At 49.3% G+C, this 27,242-nt stretch overlaps 1 protein-coding gene across 2 annotated transcripts; it reads right to left on the minus strand.

Moving 5' to 3' along the window:
• Positions 1-777: 777 nt before the first annotated feature.
• CLCNKB (chloride voltage-gated channel Kb) lies at positions 778-22,628 on the minus strand. 2 transcript variants are annotated; one of them, XM_074306164.1, is made up of 20 exons: positions 22,540-22,628; positions 21,447-21,554; positions 20,186-20,314; positions 18,239-18,367; positions 15,826-15,965; positions 15,609-15,686; positions 14,450-14,528; positions 12,929-13,054; positions 12,063-12,147; positions 11,710-11,811; positions 10,769-10,853; positions 9,748-9,921; positions 9,140-9,209; positions 8,262-8,375; positions 7,807-8,020; positions 6,644-6,777; positions 4,441-4,529; positions 3,047-3,130; positions 1,405-1,491; positions 778-1,149 (listed from the first exon to the last, which is right to left on the minus strand). In XM_074306164.1, the coding sequence occupies exons 2-20, from the start codon at positions 21,547-21,549 to the stop codon at positions 1,102-1,104; spliced, it is 2,070 nt and encodes a 689-aa protein (XP_074162265.1). In that variant the 5' UTR covers positions 21,550-21,554; positions 22,540-22,628; the 3' UTR covers positions 778-1,101. The 2 variants fall into 2 exon arrangements, with proteins under 2 accessions (XP_074162265.1, XP_074162264.1); XM_074306163.1 differs by lacking the exon at positions 22,540-22,628 and adding an exon at positions 21,906-22,041.
• Positions 22,629-27,242: the final 4,614 nt, after the last annotated feature.

A 27,242-nucleotide genomic window follows, 5' to 3' on the forward strand; every position in this document is an offset into this window, starting at 1 on the left:
GGAAGGGGGAGGAGGGAAGAGGGGAAGGGGGGAAGGGGAGGAAAGGAAAGAAAAGGAAAAAAAAATCTAGATGGGGAGCCAGCTGAGGCTTTATTTACTTGTGTAGGAGCTACACCATGGACACCACCTTGTTAGCCCCATTTTACTTTCACCCATTGGGACTGGCAGCAGACAAGAGGCAAAAAGCTTGCTTATATGAGGGCAACCCTATTTCTTCTGGGAAACAGAATAAAGAAGATTTCATCTTCCAGATTTACAATGCTGAAATTATAAATAGCGGAAGTCCAGACGACTTTTAGCTTAAGGTTCCTTCAACACAGGATTGAGGGAAGAAGACAATGATAGGAACATGCTATTATATAGGATGCTGGGGTATGTGGGGGGTGGAGAAAGCCCCTCCTTTTTATAAGGGAGATAAAGAGGAATAAGTTTCACAGCCCCATCTCAGCTCCTCTTCCTGGTGAGAGTACCGGGAGTGCCCAATGGACAGAGGCCCCAGAACCCTGTACATTTGCCCAACCTTCTGCATAGAAGCTCTGCCCTGGACAGGCCTTTGCCTCTAGGGGAATGGGGCAGGATATGCTCTTACCTCAAACTTCTTACAGGAAGACCAAAATAAATTGGTTAAAGCTGCCCCTGGAATCTGAAGGACAGTGAATGTAACAGTGAAGAAAATCCTGGGGATCTGGATTCCAAATCCTGATTTCCCACTTTGCATGATTTGGGTCAAATCCCTTATGCTAACTGGGTTAACAAAGGTTAACAGAAACGAAGAGATCCCGTGTAATTCAGTGAGCATTTATTAAGCATGCACGTGGCATTATGCTTGGAACAGGGGCTGTAAAGGCAAGATGGACAATGACCCCTACCCTCAAGGTGCTTACACCCGCTGAAGTGGGCACGATGCCTTCTGAGGAACACAATGATCTTCTGGATCTAGAATTTTCCCCACAGAAGAGGGAGTGGGCTTGGGGGTGAGGGCTGTGTGAGTGAAGGAGCCTCAGGGCCATTAGTACACGAGAGAGGCGGTGCTAGTAGCCCCCCAATTCCTGGATCGAGCCAGGAGGATGGGGCCGGTGGGCTTCTCCTCCACCGGCTGCCTTATTTAGGAGCCGGAGGGTTCGCCAGGTCAGCAATGGCCTTCTTCAACTAGAGAAGAAAAGAAAATTGGGCAGATTACTCATAAATCAAAACAGGGCCTTTCTGGCCCCAAGCTCCTTGGTCTAGAACCTAGAATTTAGAACCAAATCCGCACCCCTCCCTGGGAACCCCTGAGACCTGTGTTGCCCCTTGGACAAGGAGCTGATGTAGAAACTTCATGAGTCAGGGCCCGGAGCTGACCCCTGGAATGGTCCCAGATCACTGCCCTCCTCAGCCCGTCCCTCCCTTCCCCGCCCCTGGTACCTCCACCCAGGAGATGAAGCCCACCACTCGACCCATCGACGTCACCAAGATTCTCCGCATTTTCAAGAGTTCAAAGAGGTGATGAACCTGAGGGGGAGAGAGGTGGATTTAGTCCACAAAGGATGGGGGGGAGGTGGGGTTCTGGAAAGATGAATTTTGCCTAGGGCCAAGGGAGAGCTGAACAAGACGGGGCTGTATGGTAAGAGAAAGGACTCTCAGGTCCCCTTTGGCAAGACCCTCCTTCGCATTGTGCCTCACTTTCCCCAGCCTGAAGAGGTGAGGATGGAGGGGTAGGGAAAGAGCACATTGTCCTGTAGTTCCTAAACTGGCCAGCAGAGGCCAGGCCGCTCCCACATAAGACCTTTCCCAGCTGTGGGGAATTGGGAGGCTGGGAAGTGGATCCCAAGGATGCTGGGAAGGGACATTCCTAATGTCCTCCCTCATTTATAGAGGTGGAGACAGACCCAGAAAGCTGAAGGGACTCGCCCAAAGTCTAAAGTGTACAGACTTCTGATCTAGGTCAAGATACTCTGGGCGAATCAGTCAGCAAGCATTTATTGAGCACCTACTGTGTACCAGGCACTGTGTTAAGCCCTAGGCATACCAAAAAAAAAAAAAAAAAAAAAAAGGAAAAAAGTCCCTGCCCTTGAGAACTCACACTAATGTAAATAAGAAGTTTTCTACAAGATCGATAAGGGGAATCAATACAGAGTAGGAGTGGGAGGGAGAGTAAGTGAGACAGCTGGGTAGTACAGTGGACCCGGAGTTCAAATCCAGCCTCACTTACTAGTTGTATGGTCCTGAAACAAGTCACTTCACTTCTTCCTGCCTTAATTTGTCATCTGTAAAATGGGGGTAGTAGCACCGACCTTCGAGGATTGTTGTTAGGTAAAATTTGGTAGTATTTGTGAAGCATTATATAAATGCTAATTATAATTTCTAGCATCTCTGCCTCTACATATACAATCCTATGAGTTTTCCTTATTCCTGCCTTCTCCCTGTGCTAATGGTAGTCCAGGGCCAATGCATAGAATTAACAACGAGGTCTGGCAATCTATGGCTCCCCAAACACCCTCCCCCTCCTCACCAGGGTGTCCCTAGCAGGGCAGAGATTCCCACTTCACAGATGAGCAAACTGAGGCACACCTCTGGTTCTCCTCTAAGAGACTCTGGTGCAATTGAGATTGTCTACTCTTGCCTTAAGTGGGATCCTTGGATTTAAAGGGGTTCCTCTAAAAAAGCTCAATCCTCTAGATCCATGTTTCCCAACAAGATTCTCAGGCCAGCAAAAGAGACTAGCTTTCAGGGACTTAGGTGGTAAGGACATGAAGAAGTATGAGTAAAGAAGGTGGGCAGATCAGTACATGGAGAAAAAGAACAGGCCTTGGCTTCTAACAGTTTTATTTACGGGTAGAATTTTCCTTCAAATTTATGCCAATCCTTGAACCAGCATTTCAATCAATTCATTCATAATAAATAGTAAATGGGCTAGTAAATGTCTAAGCCAGAGCTGGACCCAAATCCACGTCCTTTGCAGGTCTCCAGACAACAGCTCGCACCTTCACTTAGTTCTCATCTGCACTCTGAAAGCACCTTCTTCATAGCACCCCGTTCTCTGCCTGGCCCGTGCCTAGGTACTTACCTGGTGGAGAGAAGTCTGAGGTGACAGCTGTAGGGTCACAGGCTCCACGGGGCAGCCCCCAGACAGGACATCATGGAGACGCCACTGTGAGGGTAAGAAAGTGAAGGGTAAGGGAGCAGCCCCCAGAATGTCTACCCCCGACCTGATTAAACTGGATAGAAAGGATATTGTAGCGTGTTCTTCCCTCCTTTCCCCCTATCTCCCTTCCTTCTTTCCCTTCTTTCTTCCTATTCCTTCTTTTTTTTGCATTCATTCTTCCCTTCCTCTTTTCCTTCCTTCCTTCCTTTCTCCTTTTATTCTTCCCTCTCCAAGCCCTTCTTTTTTCTTTCTCTTCCTTTCTTCATGCATTCTTCTTTCCTTTTTTTCTTTCTTTCCTTTCTCTCTCCCTCCCTTTTTTCTTCCTTCCTTTCTTCCTGCCTTCTTTCCTTTTTTCTTTTCTTCCTTCCTTCCTTCCCTTTTCTTTTTTCTTTCTTCCTCCTTCCTTCCTGTCTTCCTTCTTTTTTTTCTTCCTGCCTTCCTTCCTTCTTTCCTTTTTTCTTTTCTTCCTTCCTTCCCTCCTTTCTTTTTTCTTTCTTTCTTCCTCCTTCCTTCCTTTGTCTTCCTTCTTTCTTTTCTTCCTGCCTTCCCTCCTTTCTTTTTTCTTTCTTTCTTCCTCCTTCCTTCCTTCCTGTCTTCCTTCTTTCTTTTCTTCCTGCCTTCCTTCCTTCTTTTCTTCCTGCCTTCCTTCTTTCTTTCCTTTTTTCTTTTCTTCCTTCCTTCCCTCCTTTCTTTTCTTCCTTCCTTCCCTCCTTTCTTTTTTCTTTCTTTCTTCCTCCTTCCTTCCTTTCTGTCTTCCTTCTTTCTTTTCTTCCTGCCTTCCTTCTTTCCTTTTTTCTTTTCTTCCTTCCTTCCCTCCTTTCTTTTCTTCCTTCTTTCCTTTCCTTCTTTCTTTTTTCTTTTCTTTCTTTCATTCCAAATCTGAGATCTGATCCTATATGAATCTCCTAGTGAAGAGCAATTTCTATCAATGCAGAATTTTTATAGTCTTTATAACTTAGAAAGTCATCTGGGTGACAAAGAGACTGACTGACTTCCAAAGTCATCAAAGTCTTCCTGACTCCACTGAGAGCTCTGCGTGTACTAAGCCACACTGTCTGCCCCTACAGATCTTTTTGGACAGGCTGCCACTTGGGAGCAGGGCTCCCTGTTGTTCCATATAGATCTAAACCCCTTCTTCCCCTGCCCCCGCCCCAGGATTTTCCAGTGGAGAGTTCCCCAAGTTCCTCAAGCCTGACCTTCTCTTCTTCCCTCTCTTCACATTATACTTCCTCCTTTGGAAGATTAATTTGGATATCTCCTCCCACCACTCTTTATCTTGGGTAGGCTTAGAGATTGCCTCCAACATCTTCTCCCACCTGGTGTCCAGGTGTCTGGATGGCTGGCTCTGCCTGGAGGAATGGCAACAGCTGGGCTCTCTGGATTATGCCCACCAAGATCTGGGATTCTGAAGCAGGAAAAAGGAGAGGGGAGAGAAAAGAGGCGCATTTGGTTGGAGTGAGAATTCTAGTCAATCTTAAAAATGGGTGCAGGGCCATGCATCAGGAGGACAGCTAGAGGAGGGGGGAGCCAGAGGTGGGGAATTAAAGAGGAGGGAGACCTTGTGGAAAGACCCAAGATGCTTTCTTTCTTCTCACTAACCCTAACTTAGACTCATAGAATTTCAGAGCTGGAAGAGACCTTGTAGATTCCTAGAGCACTCAAGTAGATATGAGGGCCACTAAATAACACGTAAAAATCCCCAAATGGGCAACTTGATTGTCTGCATTCTGTTGTACTTTTATTTTTTTATTAAATATTTCCCAATTATATTTGAATCTAATTTGGCCCCAGTCAGCAGCACTGGATGTTTGCTACCTTTGATCTCTTCAATTTAGAGTGAATAAAACACATTTGGAGAGGTTATGTGGATTTTTCATAGACACACAGCTGAGGTAGAATTCACCTAGGTTCTTGCTCTAACCCTTTAAAATCGGCTTTCCTGCCTCCCCTCTGTCCCCTCTGGAATCATCCCTCATCCCACTGAGGAGATAATCTCCACAATCCTCTTCAAACCTGAGAGCATCATGTGAAATGTTAGCTACTGGGGAAGCAGTCTGGGACAGTAGAGCAAAGGATGATTTGGAATTGTGAACCTGTGGTCAAATCCTGGATCTGCTATCTGTGAGTCCTGCCACCTCCCTGTACCTTGTCTATTGGTCTCAGACTGATATCTCTCCCATCTCTGAATCTGTGAGCCTATAATTATCTACTCAAAAATCCCCCAAAGCAAAACTGACCCTGGCATTCAAAGCCCTCTGGGATTTGTCTTGTCCTTATTTTTCCCAGCTCATTTTCATTTGCTCTCATGGACATTATGTTCCAGCTGAACTGGACCTTTAATTATGGAAGAGATCTCAGAGATCAATCAGTTTGAGTCATTCCTGATCTACCAATGCCCCTGCAGCAGCCCCCCATCAAAGCCTCCCATTCCATCTTGGGATGACTCAAACTATTAGGAAACTTTTACTGACACTGAGATTGAATGTTTTCTTTTCTCTCCTCTCCTCTCTCTCCTTCTCAATATCTTTCTTATTCAATATCTCTGTCTTGGGGCATCTAAGTGGCGCAGTGGTTAGAGCAACAGCCCTGAAGTCAGGAGTTCAAATCTGGTCTCAGACACTTAACACTTCCTGGCTGTGTGACCCTGGACAAGTCACTTAGCCCCAATTGCCTCAGCAATAAATAAATAAATATATATATATATATATATATAAATGACATATATTTCTCTCTGTTTGTCTCTTTCTATCTCTATCCCTATCCATTGCTCCTACCTGCCCCTGCCCTTATGGGCCAAGCAAAGTTACACTAACCCCATTGGCTAGCCCGCCCCACACTAGAATGAATTCCATACATCCATTTGTGAAAGTGCTTCCCTTCCTTCAAGGTTCAAATCAAGCACCATGGGCTGCTCCATGAAGCCTTTCCTGACCAACCTCCTTCTCCACTAGGGGAAAAGTCATTTCTCCCTCTTCAAATTCTTTATTACACAGTGGGGTGATAGTATTTGTCACCAGACATATCTGTCCTATAGAGGCACGTCCAACCTCCTCATTTTACAGAGGGGGAAACTGAGGCTGAAGACACTTAAGTGATATGGGACTATAGCATTATAGATGTGAACCTGGAAGAGCCCCAGAAGCCATGAAATCCAACACCCTCATTTTACTGAGGAGAAAATTGAAGCTTAAGTGATTGAAGAGGACATCTCAGGTGGGATTGGAATTCAGGTCCTCTGGCTAACTGTGCTACACTATTTGGACTTCTCCATTACGCTTCATCTTCCTCTCCCTGGTGTCATCGTTACGTGGGTATTTATCCGTCTCATCATCAGACCACAAAGTCCTTGTTGGCAGGGACAGTGTTGTATCTTTTCTACCTTTGGAGCCTTATAGACAGTAGGTGCTTAATAAAAGATTCTCCCTCTTCCATCCCCAGCCTTTTCTCCTCCAGGCAGAAGAATAGAGGGAAAGGAAGGGGAATAATTGCTTGTCCAGCCCATTCCCTCCCACAGCTCACCTTCACTCTCCACCAGTGGGAATTCAGCAGCTTCTGTGGAGGTCACAGTTTTGACCACTTCATCCAAGGGAGAATCTTTAGCCAGGGTGGTGATATTTGGGTTCATGAAGAGTTCGGCAGTCACCCAGTGGGAGCTGTGGACAAAGGAGACCCCATCAGGGAAGAGCAGAAGTAGAGCATTTTTGCTGCCATGGGAATCTGGGAGAAGAGGGTACCATGGTGAGGATGGAGGGCCAGGACTAGGCAAAGACTCCCTCTGGTCTACTCCAGAAACAGAAGATGTAAGGAATCACGAGGGCTGAAAGAATTACTAGAGCTTCAGAATCCCTTAGAACCCAGGAGGTCAGAGCTGGGAGGGCCCTTAGAACCCAGGAGGTCAGAGCTGGGAGGGCTCTTAGAACCCAGGAGGTCAGAGCTGGGAGGGCCCTTAGAACCCAGGAGGTCAGAACTGGGAGGGCCCTTAGAACCCGGGAGGTCAGAGCTGGGAGGAACCTTAGAACCCAGGAGGTCAGAGCTGAGAGGGCCCTTAGAACCCAGGAGGTCAGAGCTGGGAGGAACCTTAGAACCCGGGAGGTCAGAGCTGGGAGGGCCCTTAGAACCCGGGAGGTCAGAGCTGGGAGGGCCCTTAGAACCCAGAATGTCAGAGCTGGGAGGGCCATTAGAACCCAGGATTTCAGAGCTGGGAGGGCCCTTAGAACCCGGGAGGTCAGAGCTGGGAGGGCCCTTAGAACCCGGGAGGTCAGAGCTGGGAGGGCCCTTAGAACCCAGGAGGTCAGAGCTGGGAGGGCCCTTAGAAGCCAGGAGGTCAGAGCTGGGAGGACCCTTAGAACCCGGGATGTCAGAGCTGGGAGGGCCCTTAGAGCCCAGGAGGTCAGAGCTGGGAGGGCCCTTAGAAGCCAGGAGGTCAGAGCTGGAAAGATCCTTATAACAGAGAATGTCAGAATGATGGAAACCCTTAGAAGGTAGAATATCAGAGCCAGGACTGTGGCATTTGATGCTGAAGCTGGAAGGGATTTTATCTTTCTAGTCCAATCCACTCATTTTCCAGGTAAGGAAACTGTTCCAGGCTGCATGTTTAGTTGGCAGCAGAGAGCTCAGAGCCAGGAGGTCGGCTCCACAGAAGGAGGCCTCCTCCCACCACTCAGTTGAGGGTTAGGACTCACTTGAGTTTGCGCCCTACGACCCGGGGCAGGTAGGGAAGCTTCTTCAGGATGATGCCATTGTCATAGAAGGAGGGCTGGAAGTTCTGACACACAGCGTTGGCCGCAAGCACAGCCATCAGCACAGGCAGCACGTGAACGAACTGGCCCGTCAGCTCGAAGACCAGCAGGGCCGTGGAAATCGTGTGGGTCACCGCTCCTGAGAAAGCAGCTGCTCCTATAAGGAGTTGGGGGGAGAACATCCAGGCTGAGCTGGGAGTTAGCCCCAGACCCCGTGACCCAGCCTCCTCTCTACCTTCTGGGACCTCTGTCTTTAACCTCCCCAGGGCCCAAAGGCCTAAGTCAGGGAGAGTCTGGGGGCAGCTCTAGGGAAGACTTTTGTCCTTGCACAAGACTGGCCGTGGACCAGACCCTGCCCCAGAGGCTCAGCTTTGGTTAACATTCTTTGAGAAATTTACCTGCCACGGCATATGCCCCAGGGAGGATGGTGTTGACGACCCCATCATCCGTCTTGATGCCCTCTGGGAAGATGACCGCCAGGATCTCTCCAAAAATTCGTCCCATGGCAGCTCCTGGCAAAGAGTAGGAGAGGGGTGAGAAGTGACGGGATCTGCTCTATGCCCAAAAGACCTTAAAGTCTTTCCATGTGCCCAAACTGTCCTTAAGATAAAATTACAGAGCAGAACACTCTCAGTCAGAAGCCCCCTGGTCTAGTCCTCAGAATCACAGAAATATAAATTCAGCTTTAGACCTTGGAGGCAATGAATCCATTTTACAAACAAGGAAACTGAGTTCTATAACATTGAATGTAATCTAATAATAAAATATAATAATATAACAAATCCAGGGCATCTATTCCATTCTGCCTGAGCAGGAGTCCCTTTTATAATGGTCCCATTAAGGAGCCATCCAGTTTCTGTTTAAAGACTTCTAGAAGGGGATCCCACAAGTTCCCAGTTTTCCACTTTTTCAGTTCTCTCTTCACTATCCTGGACCCCTTTTCCTCTATGTGCTCTCTCTTGAGAATGTTTTCTCTGGTGCCCAGAACTGAAGAGAAATGCTAAATGTGGCCTGCCCAGGACAGGATGCATGGGGACTTATCACTCTTCCTCGTTCTGGATTTTTTGCCTCCCTTATCACAAGCTAAGATCACATTAGCTTCTGTAGCTGTCACAGTGCCCATTCCTCATATTATTTTCTGCCAGGATTTGCTGAGTGGATGGCTTCTGAGGCATCCAGCAGGATCCCAGGTCTCTACCACACGTTCTGGGCATGGAAGGAGTAGATTTGCTAAGGATCATAGAATTCCAACCACCTCTGGTGGGTTCAGACTCACCATAGATAAATACAGGCATGAAGTATCCAGCCGGCATAGGTATCGTGGTGGCGAGAAGCAGCATCCAAAACTGTGGGCAGAGTCAGGGCCCAGGTCAGGGCATGCTCTAGGGGATGCCCAGCAGATAAGATATGTGAAGGAGCGAGGAGGGAGAGAGGGCTGGGTGAGGGGATGCTCTTGGGCTGGTGCTGGCTGGGCAAAGGGTGGCGAAGGGAGTAGAGAGGCAGATGGCTGGGGAGGGGAGTGCCCAAGGGAGGTAGTCCCTTTCAAAAGGCCTGGGAATAAAAAGAACAGCACAAGGGCACCCACATGGAGGCAAAAGATCTTTCAGAAGGTCATCACTGGCAGGAATCCCAAATGCCAAGGACTATGAATGAGGAAAGGAAGTCTGGAGAATAGAGTAGCTTTCCTCCCTTCACACAGGGAGTCTGAACCGGGGTCTTAAGCCAGGTCTTCTGGCTCCAGAGTCTAAGCTGTCTCCGCCAGGCCGGCCCGGCTAACTCCTCAGCAGCAGCAGCAGGCCAGGGAGGTCAGGGGAGGAAGAGGGGGACACTGCCGGGTTAGAGAAGGTGGCAAGGAAGCTTTGGGGGCCGAGGGGGAACACTCACCTTCATGACCAGGAAGAAGGTGAGGGTGCCAAAAATGGTAAACTGGGGGTGGTACCATTCAAACCATAGGTTGTTGGGGTCCACCTCTGGGGGCCATTCAGGAGAGGAATTCCGGGAGAGCAGAGCCCAAGACTGGTTGTCAAACAGTGAATTCAGGTACAAATTCATAGACAGCTGGGGATAGAGATGGGAATGATAATATATTTTCTTTCTCTCTCCCCCTACTCATCCAGGGAAACTTCCCCATGACCCCTGCCCACCGTGATTGAACCTCCTCAACTATTGCACCAATCTCTGCTCCTCATAGACAGAAGCGGCTGGCAGTGCATGAAAAGAGCTCTGGTCCCGAGTCAGGAAGCCCTGAGTTCAAATCCAGTCTCAGACACTTATTAGTTATGTGATCCTAAAAAAAAGTCCCTTCACCTCTTTCTACCTCAGTTTCCTCAATTTTAAAACAAAGATAATAAAAGCATTTATTTCATGGGGTAGTTACAAGGATCAAATGAAATAAGATTTATAAAGGGCTGTATATCACGCCTGGCATATAGTAGGTGCTTAATCAATGCTTATTTTCTCCTCTTCCTTTTTTTTCCCCAATATCTTTTTCCCTCTTTTAATGGTATTTTATCTTTCCAGATACATGTTAAGATAGTTTTCAACTTTCATTTGTATCAATTGTTCTCATTTCTTCTCCCTCCTTCCTAACCTCCCTCTCCCTGAGACAGCAAAGCAATCTGATATAGGTTACATATGTACAATACTTTAACACATATTTCCATATTTGTCATGTCGTACAAAAAAATCAGACCAAAAGGAAGAATAAACCTTGCTTCTCTTCCCTTTTCCTGGCACTTAGCATTCTCTGTGTAGTGTAGTTGGTATCTGGGGGTCCTGGCTCCCCATCTAGACTGAAAGCTATTTGAGGGCTTATACCGTGTAATAAAGGGCTCTGGTGAGATAAAGGGGGAAGCACAGACTTAAACTGAGGGGACCTAACTCTGCCCCCTCATTTTCCTCTTACCCTAGAAGCCATAAATCGTCCCAGGCTGTGTGGATAGGTGATGGAGGCCAGGATTAGTGCCACCAGGGCTGCATACAGAGGCTTGCTGGAAGGGAGAGAAAGGTAGCCAGGATTACTCCATTCTTTCCCCCTATCTAGGGGCCAGAGAGGGCTTCTGGGAATTCAGGGCCCTCTTCTCAAGACTTCCCACTCAGAGTGCCTTCCAGAGGCTCTTTATAGATCCAGATCTACCTAGAAGCTACTTATCTCATTTGAATGTAAGCTCCCTGAAGGCAGGAACTCTGTTTTGTTTTGTTTTGTTTTGTTTTTTGTATCCCTGGTTCTTAGCCCAAAGTTCCGCACACTTAATAAATGCTTGTTAACTGACTTTTCCCCACCTCACCCCAATTTCCAGATACCTCTCCTTAATCTCTTCTTCCATTAAATGGAAGCTTCTTAAGGACAAGGGACTTTTTGCTTCTTTGAATCCTCAGAATTTCATATAATGCCTGGAACGTAGTAGGTGCTTTTGTGGTTGTTTGGTGATTCAGCCACGTCCTACTCTTTGTGAGCCCCTGGACCCTGCTCTCCTCCACTATCTCTCAAGTCTGTCCATGCTCATGTTAGTTGTTTCCATGACACTATATCCATCTTATCCTCTTCCATTCCCTTTTTCTTTGCCTTCAATTTTTCCCATTAGCATCTTTTCCACTGAGTTCTGTTTTTTCATGATATATTTTAGCATTGTATTTAAATATTTAAATTTGTATTTAAGTTTTATAGATACTGAATAAATGTTGATTGATTGGGCCTAGCCTTTGGCATAAGAATTGTCCAGCAGGGCTAGGGGCTCAGAACCAGGGAAGGGGGCCCAGTTTAGCTCAGGAAGGGAGCTCAGGAAGAGTTGTAGCAGGAAACACCAGCCCCCCAACTCTCGCCAGCTCCTCGTTTCTTGTTCATACTCTGTTGCAAGCAGATTTTTGGTGATGCAGTTTGTTCGAACGAACATCACAAATCGCCGATGGCCGAAGAGGTAGGCACAGCTCATGATCCCGCAGACAAACCTGGAAAGAGTGGGCAAGAGGAACCCTGAGCTCCAGCACAGATCCCCTTGCTATGCCCCTGCCCAGGGACCCCAGAAATAAGTCAGCAGGACTACTGTCCCCTCGTATCTGTAGAGCCTGGGGTTCATAATGCCATTCTCCCCAGGAGGAAAGGAGGGCATGCACGCCAGGAGCACCCCCAAAATGGGAAGGCCTACCTGAGCCTAGCCAAGGATCCATTCATCTTTCTGGGTCTGTTTGTATCTACTCACCCAAGCAGTACAAAGAAGAAGATTTCTGGTAGGTCAAAAGGTATATCTACTCGGAATCTAGTCTTGAAGAGGGAGGTGATGGTCTCTAGGGAAAAAAAATTGTTAAAGGAATTATACTCAGATCTTTAGCTTACTATACCCTGTTCTTATACCCCAATTTTTCAAGCCCCTGCAAGGGTATCTCCTTGCCCAACATGAAATCTCCAAAAACTCTTTAATGCCATTCAAAGACTAATATATCTTGACCCTAATTGACATTGTGTCCCACTGTTCCCATAAAATCATAGACTCTCAAAGCTGGAAGGAAACTTGTTCTTTTTCAGTTCTGTCTGACTGTGATTCCTTCTGAGATTTTCTTGGCAGAGATACTGGAGTGATTTGCTATTTCCTTCTCCAGATCATTTTCCAGATGGGTAAACTGAGGTAAACAGTGAGGTAAACTGAGGCAAAGTGACTAGACCACCAGGGCCACACATTTACTAAGCATTTGAGGCTGGTTTTGAACTGAGGAAAATGACTCTTTCTGACTCCAGACAGGATGTTACCTTAGAGTATATCAAATTCAACTTAAATACCTAGACAGGTAACCCTTCAACTATCCTAAGCAAGTGGTTATTTTTGGTCTCTGCTTGAAGAGCTCTAAGGATGAGAATATCCTGATATCCAGCCTCAGTGGGTCTCTTTGTCACTCCCATTCATTCTGGCTCTGGTTCTACCTTCTGGGGCCATGAAAAACCAAGTAAAATCCTCTTCCACTTGCTTAAAGAAGGTCCTGGAGAGCAGAAACCCCACCCCCAATCACAAACATGGAGCCCTGAAGTCTATTTTCCTGACATCCTGTAGGAGGATGCTGGGATTCCACTCACCTTGTTCACTGTTGAAGACAGCCAGGAGCCGGAACATGAAGGCGCCGCAGACCGCAGAGAAAAAGCCCCTCCAGTAATCCCAGACAGCAAAGTGGGAGGACATGACCTCGATGCTGAACAGGACCCCTGTCGGAGGGGAGGGGATGGCCACAAGAGGCTCAGTCCAGCCTCTCCACCACGCCTGCTAGCTACTAACTGTCCCCCACTCCGAGCTGGAGTTCCCAGCCATGAGCACCCACCCCAGCCCCAACTGGAGTTCCCAGCTACAAGAAGCCTCCTTGTCCCTTCCCTTACTTCCTGTCCCCAATCAAAAAGGGTGGCAAAGGTAGAATGTAGGACTTAAACTAGCTCAAACCCTACCTTTTCTGAGAAGCCCTCCCTGAGTGACCCCTGCTCAGAACCCTGAGCCTGCAGGTAGGCAATACAGGCTTGAATGATGAAGTCACAGATCTAGAGTTAGAAGGGACCTTGGAGTTCATCAAATCCAACCCTATCATTTTACAGATAAAGAAACTGAGACCTAGAGAGACAAATCACATTTTGAACCCAGGTCTTCTGATTCCAAATTGCCAAATTTGGATACTCTGGACCTCAGCCTCCTCATCTGTAAGATGGACATAAAAATCCTTTTACCATTAATACAACATACATGGGGAGACTCTTTTGCAAAGAGCAATAGCAGTGGGCCTTACTCATTATTCCTTGTATTTCTAAAGCTCTTAGAGTCTGAACTACCTAATTTTGTGTCCTGTTCTAATGTCCCATTTGAAGTTTTCTTGGCAAAGATATCGGAGTGCTTTGCTATTTCCTTCTCCAGCTCATTTTACAGATAAGAAAACTGAGGCAAGCAGAGGGAAGTGACTTGCTAGTAAGCTTGCCATTTCCTTCTCCAGATCATTTTACAGATGAGCAAATTGAGGCAAACAGGGTAAAGTGACTTGTCTAGGATCACACAGCTAGTAAGTTTGCCATTTTCTTCTCCAGCTCATTTGACAGATAAAGAAACTGAGGCAAACATGGTGAAATGACTTGCCCAGGGTCAAACAGCTAATGTCTGAACCTGGATTTGAACTCGGGAAGATGAGTCCTCCAGATTCCAAGTCCAGTGCTATATGCATTATTACAGTGTCCCTTCACTGCTCCTAATGCTCTAATAGCATGAGTTCTAATACTGTCTTACATTGCTTCCCCGTGACTTTCTTATCATGCTCCCCAGTTAGATCCTAAACACTTCAGGGGAAGGAACTTCCATTTTATTTTTTCTGTCTCATGCAAAGGTTTGGGCATAAGGCATGTACTTAAGAAGCACATAATTCTTTAGTAGCTTGACTTAACCAGGACACAACTCCCAGAATCCCAAGCAACAGGGTCAAAGCAGGAATTTGAGTGAATGCCCGTTCCAAGGTAGAGTCAAGAAAACTTTGCATGTGGGAGAGGAGGGGGCCTGGAGAAAGGAAAAGTTCCAGGGGTTGGAGAGGACAGATCTTTGTTCTTCCATCCCTCCCTCCTTCCAGGTCTCACCACTGAAGGGTGCCCCAAAGACAGTGGCCACCCCCACTGCTGCTGCCGCCACCAACAGCTCATTCTGCTTGATCTTGTTCTGGAAAGAGAGACAGACCTTGGGACCTGGGGGTCCAATCCCTTTCCTTGCTTCCAGACATCCCCCAGTTCTGCATGTCCTCACCCTAGCTGGCAAGAATTATTTAAAACCAGGCTTTTGTACTGAAGCGGAAGCTAAAACACTTTGGCCACATATTGAGAAAACAGAAGTCACTGGGGAAAACCCTGATGTTGGGAAAGATTAATGGCCAAAAGGAGAAGGGGACAGCAGAGGATGAGATGGATGGAAAGTGCCATGGAAGCAACGAACATGAATTTGGACAGACTTTGGGAGAAACTGGAGGAGAGCAGGGTCTGGTGTGGGGGTCACAAAGAGTCAGATTTGCCTCAAAGGAGCTTTAGAATGACAAATATTCAGGCAGAAAAAAACCTTAAAAGATAGAATGTCAGAATTTAGGAGGATGTTAGAGTATAGAGCACAAAATGTCAGAGAATCTTAGAATATAAAATGGCAGATCAAGAAGGACCCTTAGAATAAGGGATGTCAGAGCTGAGAGGGGTCTTAGAAGAAAGGATGTCTGAAATAGGAGGGGCCTTAAATCTAGAATGTTCGAGTTGGGAGGCCCGTTAAAACAAAGAACTTCAGAGCTGAGAGGCCCATTAGAACATAGAATGTCAGAGCTGGGAGGGCCCTTAGAACATAGAATGTCACAGTTGGGAGGGCCCTTAGAACATAGAATGTCACAGTTGGGAGGGCCCTTAGAACATAGAATGTCACAGTTGGGAGGGCCCTTAGAACATAGAATGTCACAGTTGGGAGGGCCCTTAGAACATAGAATGTCACAGTTGGGAGGGCCCTTAGAACATAGAATGTCACAGTTGGGAGGGCCCTTAGAATACAAAATGTCAAAGCTAGGAGAATGTTAGCACATGGAGTGTCAGAGCTGGGAGAATCTTTAGAATCCAGACTATCAGAGATTAATATGGTCAGTAGTTACTCTGTGCTATCCTACTGTCCCCATTTTCCTAGACACTTCAGCCAGATTCCTGGGATTTCTAGAAAAGAGAGCCAACCCCCTGAGAAGATAAACATTGCACCCCCCAGAGCCCCAGACCTTACCTCATACTCTCCAAGGGCTGAAATGCGCACCTTGCCCATGTAGGAGGCAATCATGCAGCAAATATGTGTGAAGGGGCCCTGGGAAGAAGAAAGAGTGGATGAGCACAGCCAGTCAGGCGTTTCCCTCATGCCAAGCAGCCCCACTCTCATCCCAGAAGCATAGAAATGGTTCCTACCCCCCATCCATCCCTACCCCTTGTACCTTAAGGGCACATACCACTTTGCCAAGAAAGATGGTGCTGCCACATGCCAGGGTACAGGTGAGGCCCACAACTTTGGCCCCAAAGTTCTTAATGTCTAAGTAATCTTCCAGGACTACGCCAGATAAAATGACCTTTAATTCTGAGAGTCCGGAGCCTAATAGCCGAGAGAATTTGAGAAGAGAGTCAGCTGGTGTTATTGGGCCACTTGAGGATCAATAAGTTTGCAATATCCTATCTATTGTTCATGAGCATGAAGCAAAAACTGGCAGGGCTGAAGGTGGTATCTGCTAATTTCCCTCCCCCATCACCCCCATCATATCTCTCTCTCTCTCTCTCTCTCTCTCTCTCTCTCTCTCTCTCTCTCTCTCTCTCTCTCTCTCTCTCTTTCTCTCTCTGTCTCTCTCTCTATCTCTGTCTCTGTCTCTCTCTCTTTCTCTCTCTCTCTCTCTCTCTCTCTCTCTCTGTCTCTCTCTCTCTCTCTCTCTCTCTGTCTCTCTGTCTCTCTGTCTCTCTGTCTCTCTCTCTCTCTCTCTCTCTCTCTCTCTCTCTCTCTCTCTCTCTCTCTCTCTCTCTCTCTCTTTCTCTCTCTGTCTCTCTCTCTATCTCTGTCTCTGTCTCTCTCTCTTTCTCTCTCTCTCTCTCTCTCTCTCTGTCTCTCTGTCTCTCTGTCTCTCTCTCTCTCTCTCTCTCTCTGTCTCTCTGTCTCTCTGTCTCTCTCTCTCCCTTTCTCTCTCTGTCTCTGTCTCACTCTCTCTGTCTCATTCTCTCTGTCTCTCTCTGTCTCTCTGTCTCTCTCTCTGTCTCTCTCTTTCTCTTCTCTCTTTCTCTCTCTGTCTCTGTCTCACTCTCTCTGTCTCTCTCTGTCTCTGTCTCATTCTCTCTGTCTCTCTCTGTTTCTCTGTCTCTCTCTATCTCTCTCTGTCTCTCTCTCTGTCTCTCTCTCTGTCTCTCTCTCTCTCCCTTTCTCTCTCTGTCTCTGTCTCACTCTCTGTCTCATTCTCTCTGTCTCTCTCTGTCTCTCTGTCTCTGTCTCTGTCTCTGTCTCTCTCTCTCTCTCTCTTTCTCTGTCTCTCTCTCTCTCTCTCTCTCTCTCTCTCTCTCTCTCTCTCTCTGTCTCTCTCTCTCTCTCCCTTTCTCTCTCTGTCTCTGTCTCACTCTCTCTGTCTCATTCTCTCTCTCTGTCTCTCTCTGTCTCTGTCTCTCTCTCTGTCTCTCTCTGTCTCTGTTTCTCTGTCTCTCTCTATCTCTCTCTCTCTGTCTCTCTCTCTGTCTCTCTCTCTCCCTTTCTCTCTCTGTCTCTGTCTCACTCTCTCTGTCTTTCTCTGTCTCATTCTCTCTGTCTCTGTCTCTGTCTCTCTCTGTCTCTGTCTCTCTCTCTCTCTCTCTCTCTCTCTCTCTCTCTCTCTCTCTCTGTCTCTGTCTCTCTCTCTCTGTCTCTCTCACACAAACACACCACACACACACACACACACACACACACACACACACACATCCCAATCCATAATCCCAAGAAGGTTGTGTGATATGGGCTCTGGAATCCAAGGGCATGTATTCAAATGCCGCCTCTAATACTTGACCATTCTGGGGCTCAGTTTTTTCATCTATAAAATGAGGGGGTTGGATTACATGGCCTCTGAGGTTCCTTTGAGATTGATAGCTATGATCCTATGACTTCCTCAGTTCATAGAAAAAGAAACTGAGGCTCAGAGAGGTGAATGCCTTGCCCAGGGTCACCCAGATAAGTGCCAGAGCTACATTTTGATTCTGGTTTCAGGGCTTCCCTCATAGGCAGCTACCAATAGGCCTCCTTCATTTCTGTGGCCTTTTTCTGTGGGCTTCTAACATCACACCCAAAGCCAGATTATCACCTTGGTCATGACAGGTGAAAAAGTTGTATGTAAAAGAAGTCAAGAGAGCTGAATTCTAGTCTATTGGTTCCATAAAAGCTCTTATCATGGGCAATCCTCCCCGTCCTACCCCAACCCCTGCCTCTCTGAGTCTCAGTTTCCCCATCTACAGAATGGGTATAATGATACACATAGGTGTATCAATTTCACATTGAAATGAAGTATTTAAACACCATTTAGAAAACTATAAATCAATACAGAAATCTGAGATACTTCCCTAGGAAGGATAGCATAGGATAGGAAAGAACATGAATTGCATTGAGGCTAAAATCAAGACATATGAGTAGAGATGCTAGCTTGAACATTTATTCACTGAGTTACCATGGGTAAACCACTAATCCTCCCTAAGTCTCGGTTTTCTGTTCTGTTTGAAAAAAAAAATCTCATTCCGCCTTCTTCACAGAGTTATTATAAAGAAAGCATTTTGTAAAGCCTGAGAATGCTATGAAAAATGACCCATTCCTGTTATTATTGTTATCTTTTTCCCAGAAAAAAAGGTACCTCAGGCCATGGTTCTTACCTCCAGAAAAAGGAGTGATGCTCTGGGAAAAGCCGGTGGAGAAGGAGACCAAGGCTATGGGATACACAGTCCAAGAGAGGTAGCGGAGAAGGTGGCTGTCGCCGATTTCTCGATACAGCCACATGTGCGCTAAGAGAGAGGATCATGGGGGTTGTAGACCAAAAGACTTTGCCAGCTCAAGTGTGGTGTTTGGAAGGTGCCCTGTCTGATACTGTTCATAGAAGTGCCCCTGAGCTCCTGGCTTGGGTGGGTGTCAGGGTCAAGAGTCACCAAGGAGAGGATGAGGTTGGGATTGGGGACAGTGGCGGAAACCAGAAGTTATGGTAAGCTTCCCATTCAAGATGGGGGTGTTTGCCGATGACTTTGAGCAAGGGTTCTCAAACTACAGCCCGTGGGCCAGATGCGGCCACTGAGGATGTTTATGGGCCCGCCGGGTTATGGCAAATGGGCTGAAGGGCGGAGACAGAGTGTCCGGCCTGAGGGACAGTGAACTGGCCCCCTGTTTTCAAAGTTGGAGGACCACTGACTTAGAGAGAGACTTTGCTTGTCTGGCTTTTGTTTCTCCTTTGTAAAATGGAGGCATTTAGATGACTTGAACATTATTCTAAGTTTACAGAGTGTCTCCATTGACTGGGGCTTATTTAGTCAATCCCTTCCCAAAGAGAAATTTCCCCCATGACCTCCTTGACCAAGTGGTTGACCAATCTCTATCTGAAGACTTCTCTGCCCACTCTCCCCACGGCTGCTCCTTGTGCTTTGGGACATTCTTGGTTGTTAAAAAGTTTTCTTACATTGGGTAAACCTTGGCTTCAAAAGACTTCCAACCACTTGTAAACTTGTTCTGCCCTTTGGGACCAAACAGAACAAATTGAATCCCTTTTCCATGGTCAATTCTCCAAAATACTTGCAGACAATGACCGTGTGCTCCTGAAATTTCTTTTTTTCCCCCTAACTTCACAATCCTAGTTCCTAGGAAACTCAAAACTCTTCTCCCGTGATATGGACTCCAGTCCTTCTGCCACCCTGATTGTCATACCAGTGACCAGATTTGTCATAATTCCTCCTGTCAGGTGGCATCCAGAACTAAAACTAACAACAGCCCACCCCCAATCCCCAACATACACACATAGACTGGGTCCAATCAGAAAAGAGTGGTTACTGACATGTTATATTCTAACATTCTTTGTTCTAAGGGACCTCCCAGTTCTGACATCCCAGGTTCTAAGGGCCCTCCCAGCTCTGACCTCCTGGGTTCTAAGTCCCCTCCCAGCTCTGACCTCCTGGGTTCTAAGGACCCTTCCAGCTCTTGCATCCTGGGTTCTAAGGGCCCTCCTAGCTCTGACCTCCTGGGTTCTAAGTCCCCTCCCAGCTCTGACCTCCTGGGTTCTAAGGACCCTTCCAGCTCTGACCTCCTGGGTTCTAAGGGCCCTCCCAGCTCTGACTTCCTGGGTTCTAAGTCCCCTCCCAGCTCTGACCTCCTGGGTTCTAAGGGCCCTCCCAGCTCTGACATTCTGGGTTCTAAGGGCCCTCCCAGCTCTGACCTCCTGGGTTCTAAGGGCCCTCCCAGCTCTGACCTCCTGGGTTCTAAGGACCCTTCCAGCTCTGACATCCTGGGTTCTAAGGGCCCTCCCAGCTCTGACATCCTGGATTCTAAGGGCCCTCCCAGCTCTGACATCCCGGGTTCTAAGGGCCCTCTCAGCTCTGACATTATTTAACTCTGAAAATACCATACCCACTCTTCTAGTAGGGAATGGGGAGGATTTCCCATAGGGAAACAGATAAAAGGGAAGAAGAATAAGGGGTATGCAGTGATGTAAAAGGGGACATAGTACTTTGCCTCATGCCAGATAACACACTGGCATTACTGATACTCTGGGCCAAGACCTTCCCTTCCTTCCAAAGATATAAACGGGCAGGGCTGCTGAGGCTGGCAGTGCCCATAGTTACCATGGACGACCCTGGAAACAGCAAAGTTCATGGTGAAGCTGATGATAGCCATGAGCACTCCTAGGCCAACCAAGAAATACCAGTCTTCGCCCACCCGGAAGAGCTGTCTCTTCACTCTCTCCAGGAAACCTGCCAAAATGGAAGAGTCATGGGTAAAAGTCAGAACGTCCAGGGGCTGGGGGCTGTTGGAAGGCCTGGCTTGGGCTGGCTGAAGAATGAAGCCTAGGCAGAAGTCTAGCCAGGGGAGAAAGTCAGGACCAACCTCAGGGCATTGTTGGCCTCAGGTGGGAAGGACCAGTGGGTATCGCTGGGGAAAACAAACAGTGTAGTGAGGCATCCTGCCAGTGGAAGGTGGCATGGCAGCGGGCACCACGCCAGGGCAGATTTCTCCACAGCCTCAGGTCTGGGAGAGCCAGCGAGCATGAATGAGGGAGTCAGAACTGGAAGAAGGCGTGCTGCCAGGCTGGAGAAGGTGGCAGGGCAGAAGGGGAGGGGCTGTGCCCAGCCAGCCGTGGGGTTCTGGTTGCATGGAGACAAGTGAGGCCAGCTACTTGTGCCCCGCCTCCCAGAGAATTGCTGGGGTGGGGTATTTATAGCCCGGTGAGGGAGAAGGAGGCAGGCCCTCAGTGCCAGCTCCGGTTGCCATATATCTTCTGCCATCCTAGTGCTAAGAGCTGGCAGCGAATCCAGTTAGACCCTACGGGCAGAGGGATTGAGAGATAGGGCCCTGGAGGCCAGGCAGGAGACCCGGGGAGCCTGTGCCCACTCCCCTGGCCCGGCCCCAACTCAGCCTCTCCCTGAGCTTATGCCAAGTTCTTGGGAGGTCCGTCCATCTCCATCCAGCTCCAATGTCCCAGGACAACACCCCCGAGCCCTGCGCAGAGCCCTTTGCCCTGCCTTCTCCAGGACCCTCCCCCCTCTCCCTGGCAGCACAGGGAATCTGGGGAGCCGCTTCTCCCAGGCGATGCTAGGCGGTGATTGTGCTGGGGCAGATGAAAGGAGTCTGGCGTTCTGCCCACCCGTCCAGCTCAGGGGCTGAGATCACATTCTGAGTCCTAGGGGAGGGGCTATTTTTAGGGGGTGAGGTGGTCTCAGAGCCAGAAGGAGGCCTCTAAAAAAGGCAGCAGCAGGGAAGAGAAGCTGCAGGGGGCGGGTCAGAGAAAGGCAAGCTGGGGGAGACAGGACCCAGACAGCCCCTGAGGCTGCCCCCTGGCTCCCCTGGAGAGAGGTGCCCAGGAGCCTGGCAAGCAGGGGCTCTCACCTCTGATTTGGCGCTGGGTCCTGGGGCAGGGACCCCACAGCTCCTGCAAGGCCACGGGCTCTCCGGCCGCGCCCTCATGAAGTCCCACCAGATCCTCCATCATCGGCCCTGCTTGGAGAGACAGGAGGACCCTGGGGGACAGCCCGGCCCCTCCCTCTGGGCCTTCTGTGGGCTCTCCCCCCCAGCACCCACTCAGCCCCTCCCCAGCCTGAAAATCAGCTCCAAGGGGTCAAGAGGGAGTGGGAGGAACAGCAACCTGCCACTGGCTGTGCCCAGCCCCTGGCTGTGCCCCGGCCCCCCCTGCGGCGCCCGGCCCCCCCAGCTGTGCCCAACCCCTGGCTGTGCCTGGCCCCCCCCGACTGTGCCCGGCCCCCGGCTGTGCCCGACTCCCGGCTGTGGCCGACCCCTGGCTGTGCCCGGTCCCCCCCCAGCTGTGCCCGGCCCCCAACTGTGCCCGACCTCTGGCTGTGCCCGACCCCAGCCAGCTAACATGACGGGTGGGAATGGCTCCTCTCTACAAGCCATTTGGGTTCAGGCTTGGCTCTAAGAGCTCCCGAGCCCTTCCTCCCGAGGCCCAATTCAAGTCTGGCTCCGAGGAAGCTGGGTCATGTCAGGAGGAAGATTCAGAGCAGGAAGGGAGAAGGAGGGAGGAGTGTGTGTGTGTGTGTGTGTGTGTGTGTGTGTGTGTGTGTGTGTGTGTGTGTGAGTGTGTTTATGGGGATGTGTGTGTTTGGTGTATATTGTGTGTGTGCACAGTGCAGGACAAGCCCGCCTAGGACTGGCCCCCGGCTCCCTCAGCCCCCACAGAGAAGAAGTTTGTTTCAGAACTAAAATGACAGGAATCACCCCGAGAAGGGCCCCGGAACTCCCCCCGGCCAGCTCCCTCACTTAGAGAGGACGCCCAGAGGGACGGGTCGGAGATGGCTCAGCTGGACCCTGGTCGAGGCCCCTGTGCTCACCGGAGCTGTTCTCTGGACCACTTCACACGCCCACCCACCCCCATCCCCAGCGGCTGCACACCCGCTCCAGACTCCCTCAGGGTCCACTGGTGGCTGGGCCCCCCGCTTCCAAAGACCCCCTCTGACCAACTCACCCCCGTGCTCCTGTGGCTGCGCAGGCTCTCCCTCTGCTCAGAGTCTCCCCCTCCGGCTCCGCTGCACCTGGCCAGGTGTGAGCTCCACCAATCAGCCTCTCCCCCCCTGCCCCCCTCCCCAGAGTGGGGAGTTTACAGTGGCTATTTAGAATGTCCTTGACAAGTCAACCTGAACAGGACATGCCAGTTACTCTGGGTATGGAGGGAAGGAGTTAGAAGTAGGAAGCCAGGGTCCGGCTCCCCAGCCTGGCTCCGGGGGCCCCAGCCCGCTCCAGGAGCCAGAGCCCATGGGCCTGGCCGGGTCACAGAGGCCACGGGAGCGCCTTGTCTAGAGCTTCTCAAGCTGAGCCCCCAAACAGCCAAGGGCCCCCAGACAACAAGGCAGCCAAAGGATTCAGCCCACAGAATCACGGGGGAGGGGGCTAGAAGTAGCGTGGAACTTCTCCATCGTTATACTCAGGGGTCAGGGAACTAGACCTAGAGAAGGGAAGGGATTCCCCCAGTGTGACACAGGTGATCATGAGCAGAACCCGGATACTCTGGACCAGAGCCTCTGAATCGAGGTGAGGGATCTTTGCATGATGCTGTGAATGAGCTCACATCCCAAAGAGATTTTAGAGGAAGGAAAGGGACCCACATGTGCAACAATGTTTGTGGCACAGATATTGTATCTAGGATATACTGTAACACATTTAACATGTATGGGACTGCCTGCCATCCAGGGGAGGGAGCGGAGAGAGGGCAAAATTTGGAACAGAAGGGAGTACAAGGGATAATGCTGTTAAAAAAAAATACCCATGCATATGTACTGTCAAAAAATTATTATAATTATAAAATGTAAAAAATAAATTCAATTTAACAAAAAAAAAATGTTTGTGGCAGCCCTCTTTGTAGTGGTTAAAAACTGGAACTGAGTGGATGCCCATCAGTTGGAGAATAGCTGAATAAATTGTGGTATATGAATATTATGGAATATTATTGTTTTGTAAGAAATGATCAATAGAATGATTGCAGAGAGGCCTGGAGAGACTGACAGGAACTGATGCTGAGTGAAATGAGCAGGACCAGGAGATCATTGCACACAGCAACGAGACTATATGATGATCAATTCTGACAGACGTGGCTTTTTTCAACAGCAAAGTGATTCGGACCAGCATCAATGGTCTTGTGATGGAGACAGCCGTCTGCATCCAGAGAGAGGACTGTGGGGACTGAGTATGGATCCCAACATAGCATTTTTACTCTTTTTATTGTTTGCTTTTTGTTTCTTTCTCATTAATTTCCCTTTTTGATCTGATTTTTCCTGTGCAGCATGATAATTGTGGAAATATGTATAGAGGAATTACACCTGTTTAACTTGCCCTCTAGGGAAGGGAGTGGGAGAGAAGGGAGGGAAAAAATTTGAAACACAAGGTTTTGCAAGGGTCAATGTTGAAAATTATTCATTCAATTGTTTAAAATTCTAGCACAATGTCAGGGTCGGGAGGCCCTTAGAACCCAGGATGTCAGAGTAGGGAGGGCCCTTAGAACCCAGGAGGTCAGAGCTGGGAGGGCCCTTAGAACCCAGGAGGTCAGAGCTGGGAGGGCCCTTAGAACCCAGGAGGTCAGAGCTGGGAGGAACATTAGAACCCAGGAGGTCAGAGCTGGGAGGGCCCTTAGAACCCGGGAGGTCAGAGCTGGGAGGGCCCTTAGAACCCGGGAGGTCAGAGCTGGGAGGGCCCTTAGAACACAGGATGTCAGAGCTGGAGAGGGCCCTTAGAACCTGGGAGGTCAGAGCTGGGAGGGCCCTTAAAACACAGGATGTCAGAGCTGGGAGGGCCCTTAGAACCCGGGAGGTGGGGGCCTAGATCTGGGAAGGGCCTCAGAGATTTGGATGGTTGAAACTTCTTTCCATAAAGCCTAAATCCACATTTCTTCACCTCCCCTCCCCAGTGCTCCTAGTTCATTGCTCTGAGACCAAAGAGAATAAGATTATCTCCTGAGCCACAGGCTGAACACTTCTCCCAAGTGGCCCCAAACAAGAAAAAAAGTGATTGGAAAATAGTTAACAGAGCCCTCCAGCTCATTTTACAGAGAAGGAAACTGAGGCAGAGAGAAGTGACTTGCCCCAGGTCACACAATGAGCATCTGAAGTCACATTTGGACTCAGGAAGAGAGAGAGATCTTTCTAACTCTAGACCCAGCTCTCTGTGCACTATGGCGCTCCTGGCTGTCCCTCTTTCCTGATTCCCGAGTCCATGTTCTTTCCTCTAGATACTAGCCCTTAGCATCCCAGTCCCACCCAAATGTGTATCATTGGGTACAGTGGAAGAACCTTTAAACACAGAGTCTGAGCAAAACCTTAGCTCTGGCATTAGCCACCAGTGTTTGGTGCCTCACTTTCCCCATCTGTAAAACGAGGGGCTCAGACTTGATTTCCGCAGCCCCTTCCAGCTCTGTCTGTGACTCGATGTTCTGAGTGACTAGAAAGGGGGGATCTTCTCAGTACCTGGAAGGTGTCAGCCCAGCCTTCCCTCCCCCACTCTGTGACTCTAACCCCATTTCTTCTCAGATTCCCTGGTTCTCTGAAGCTCGCTCTCCCAGCCTTCTTCCTTCTTCAGGACCTTGTTCTGGGCTGTTGGGATGGAGGAGGCTGTCTGTAATGGAGGTGGGGTACAGGGCGCCCCCAGGGGGTTAAAGCCTCAGGGCTCGCCTTCCTCCCGATCCCCCCAGGCCCTGGAAGTCTAGGAGGCAGGTCCCAGGAAGCTCTGGTGTGCCGGCCAGTTGGGGCTCTAGGCTCGGGCAGCTGCTGCCCCAGGCAGGGTTTGGGCTATCAACAGGAGAGCCTGGGGCCTGCCAGAGATCCTGTTACTGTATACACAGGGAGCCAACAAGGTCAGGGAGGCCAGGGGGAGGGGGAGATAGAGACAGAGAGACAGAGACAGAGAGAGATAGAGAGAGACAGAGATAGAGACAGAGGCAGACAGAGACAGAGACAGAAAGAGACAGATAGAGATAGAGACAGAGACAGAGAGAGACAGACAGATAGACAGAAAGAGAGAAATAGTCAGAGACAGAGACAGAGACAGAGAGAGAGAGAGAGAGACAGAGAGAGAGAGAGAGAGAGACAGAGACAGAGAGACAGAGACAGAGAGAAAGAGAGAGACAGACAGATACAGAGAGACAGAGACACAGAGAGAGACAGAAACAGACAGAGAAGAAATAGAGACAGAGATAGTAAGAGAGACAGAAAGAGAGACAGAGACAGAGAAACAAAAATAGACAGAAAAACAGAGACAAAAACAGAGACAGAGAGATAGAGACACATAGAAAGAGACAAAGAGACAGATAGACAGACAGAGACAGAGAAGAGATACGGAGAGAGACAGACAGAAATACAGAAACAGAGGCAGAGACAGAGTCCCTGAATAGTCTCTTCCCTCCCAGCATCTGGGGGTCACCACAGCAGTAATGGGGCTGCATTGGAGGCCATGGAGGTTGCCATCATACATCAGAGTTACCAGGGCCCCCTTCTCCTGAAAGGGCTACAGAAGCTGCAGGAGGCAGAGGCAGATGTGCTCTAAGCTTCTTGCTCCCCCAGCATGGCTGGGCAGATGGGCTGTTTTGAACTTCCATGGCTGGCCTCATGGGCCCTATTATCTCATCCCTGGGTTCTGAACAGGGCCTTAGACAGGGCCACAAATGGAGTCAGACTTCTGGTCCCACTGGGATGGGTGACAACATTCCCGGGAGCATCTGATTTAGGTATCCACTGCTGGCCCGGTTATAAGCTTCAGTAGTGCCCAGTTGGGCACGTAAATGACCACTAGGTCCCTTCCAGCTATACTCTGAGGTCTCTGTCAGATCTGAGATCTTATGTTCTTATTCTGCTACTCTGACAGTCTGTGTTTTAAGCCCATCCCAGCTCTAACATTCGCTATTCTGAGACTCCCTCCTAGTTCTAACATTCTCTGTTTTCCCAGTTTTAACATTCTATGTTCTAAGGGCCCTCCCAGCTCTGATATCCTGAGTTCTAAGGGCCCTCCCAGCTCTGACCTCCTGGGTTCTAAGGCCCTCTCAGCTCTGACATCCCATATTCTAAGGGCCCTTCCAGCTCTGACTTCTTGGGTTCTAAGGGCCCTCCCAGCTCTGACCTCCTGGGTTCTAAGAACCTCCCAGCTCTGACCTCCTGGGTTCTAAGGGCCCTCCCAGTTCTGACCTCCCGGGTTCTAAGGCCCTCCCAGCTCTGACCTCCCGGGTTCTAAGGGCCCTCCCAGCTCTGACCTCCTGGGTTCTAAGAACCTCCCAGCTCTGACCTCCTGGGTTCTAAGGGCCCTCCCAGTTCTGACCTCCCGGGTTCTAAGGCCCTCCCAGCTCTGACCTCCCGGGTTCTAAGGCCCTCCCAGCTCTGACCTCCTGGGTTCTAAAGGCCCTCCCAGCTCTGACCTCCGGGTTCTAAGGGCCCTCCCAGCTCTGACCTCCTGAGTTCTAAGGGCCCTCCCAGCTCTGACCTCCTGGGTTCTAAAGGCCCTCCCAGCTCTGATATCCTTTGTTCTAAGGCCCTCCCAGCTCTGACCTCTTGTGTTCTAAAGGCCCTCCCAGCTCTGGCATCCTGGGTTCTAAGGGCCCTCCCAGATCTGCCATTCTCTGTTCTCCCAGCTCTAACAGTCTGTGTTTTAAAGACCCTTCTAGATGTAACTTTAAATAATTCGAGGACACAGATT

The sequence above is a fragment of the Sminthopsis crassicaudata genome, chromosome 3, assembly GCF_048593235.1.
Source record: "Sminthopsis crassicaudata isolate SCR6 chromosome 3, ASM4859323v1, whole genome shotgun sequence".
Taxonomy (NCBI): Eukaryota; Metazoa; Chordata; class Mammalia; order Dasyuromorphia; family Dasyuridae; genus Sminthopsis; species Sminthopsis crassicaudata.

What these genes read in the sequence shown, in the direction of transcription:
- CLCNKB (XM_074306164.1), bottom strand. Translation starts at nt 21,549, where the DNA reads ATGATGGAGGATCTGGTGGGACTTCATGAGGGCGCGGCCGGAGAGCCC. An exon ending in GACCCAGCGCCAAATCAGAG is followed by an intron (nt 20,315 to 21,446) that starts GTGAGAGCCCCT and finishes CCATTTTGGCAG; the next exon opens with GTTTCCTGGAGAGAGTGAAG. An exon ending in GTCGTAGGGCGCAAACTCAA is followed by an intron (nt 6,778 to 7,806) that starts GTGAGTCCTAAC and finishes CTTTGTCCACAG; the next exon opens with CTCCCACTGGGTGACTGCCG.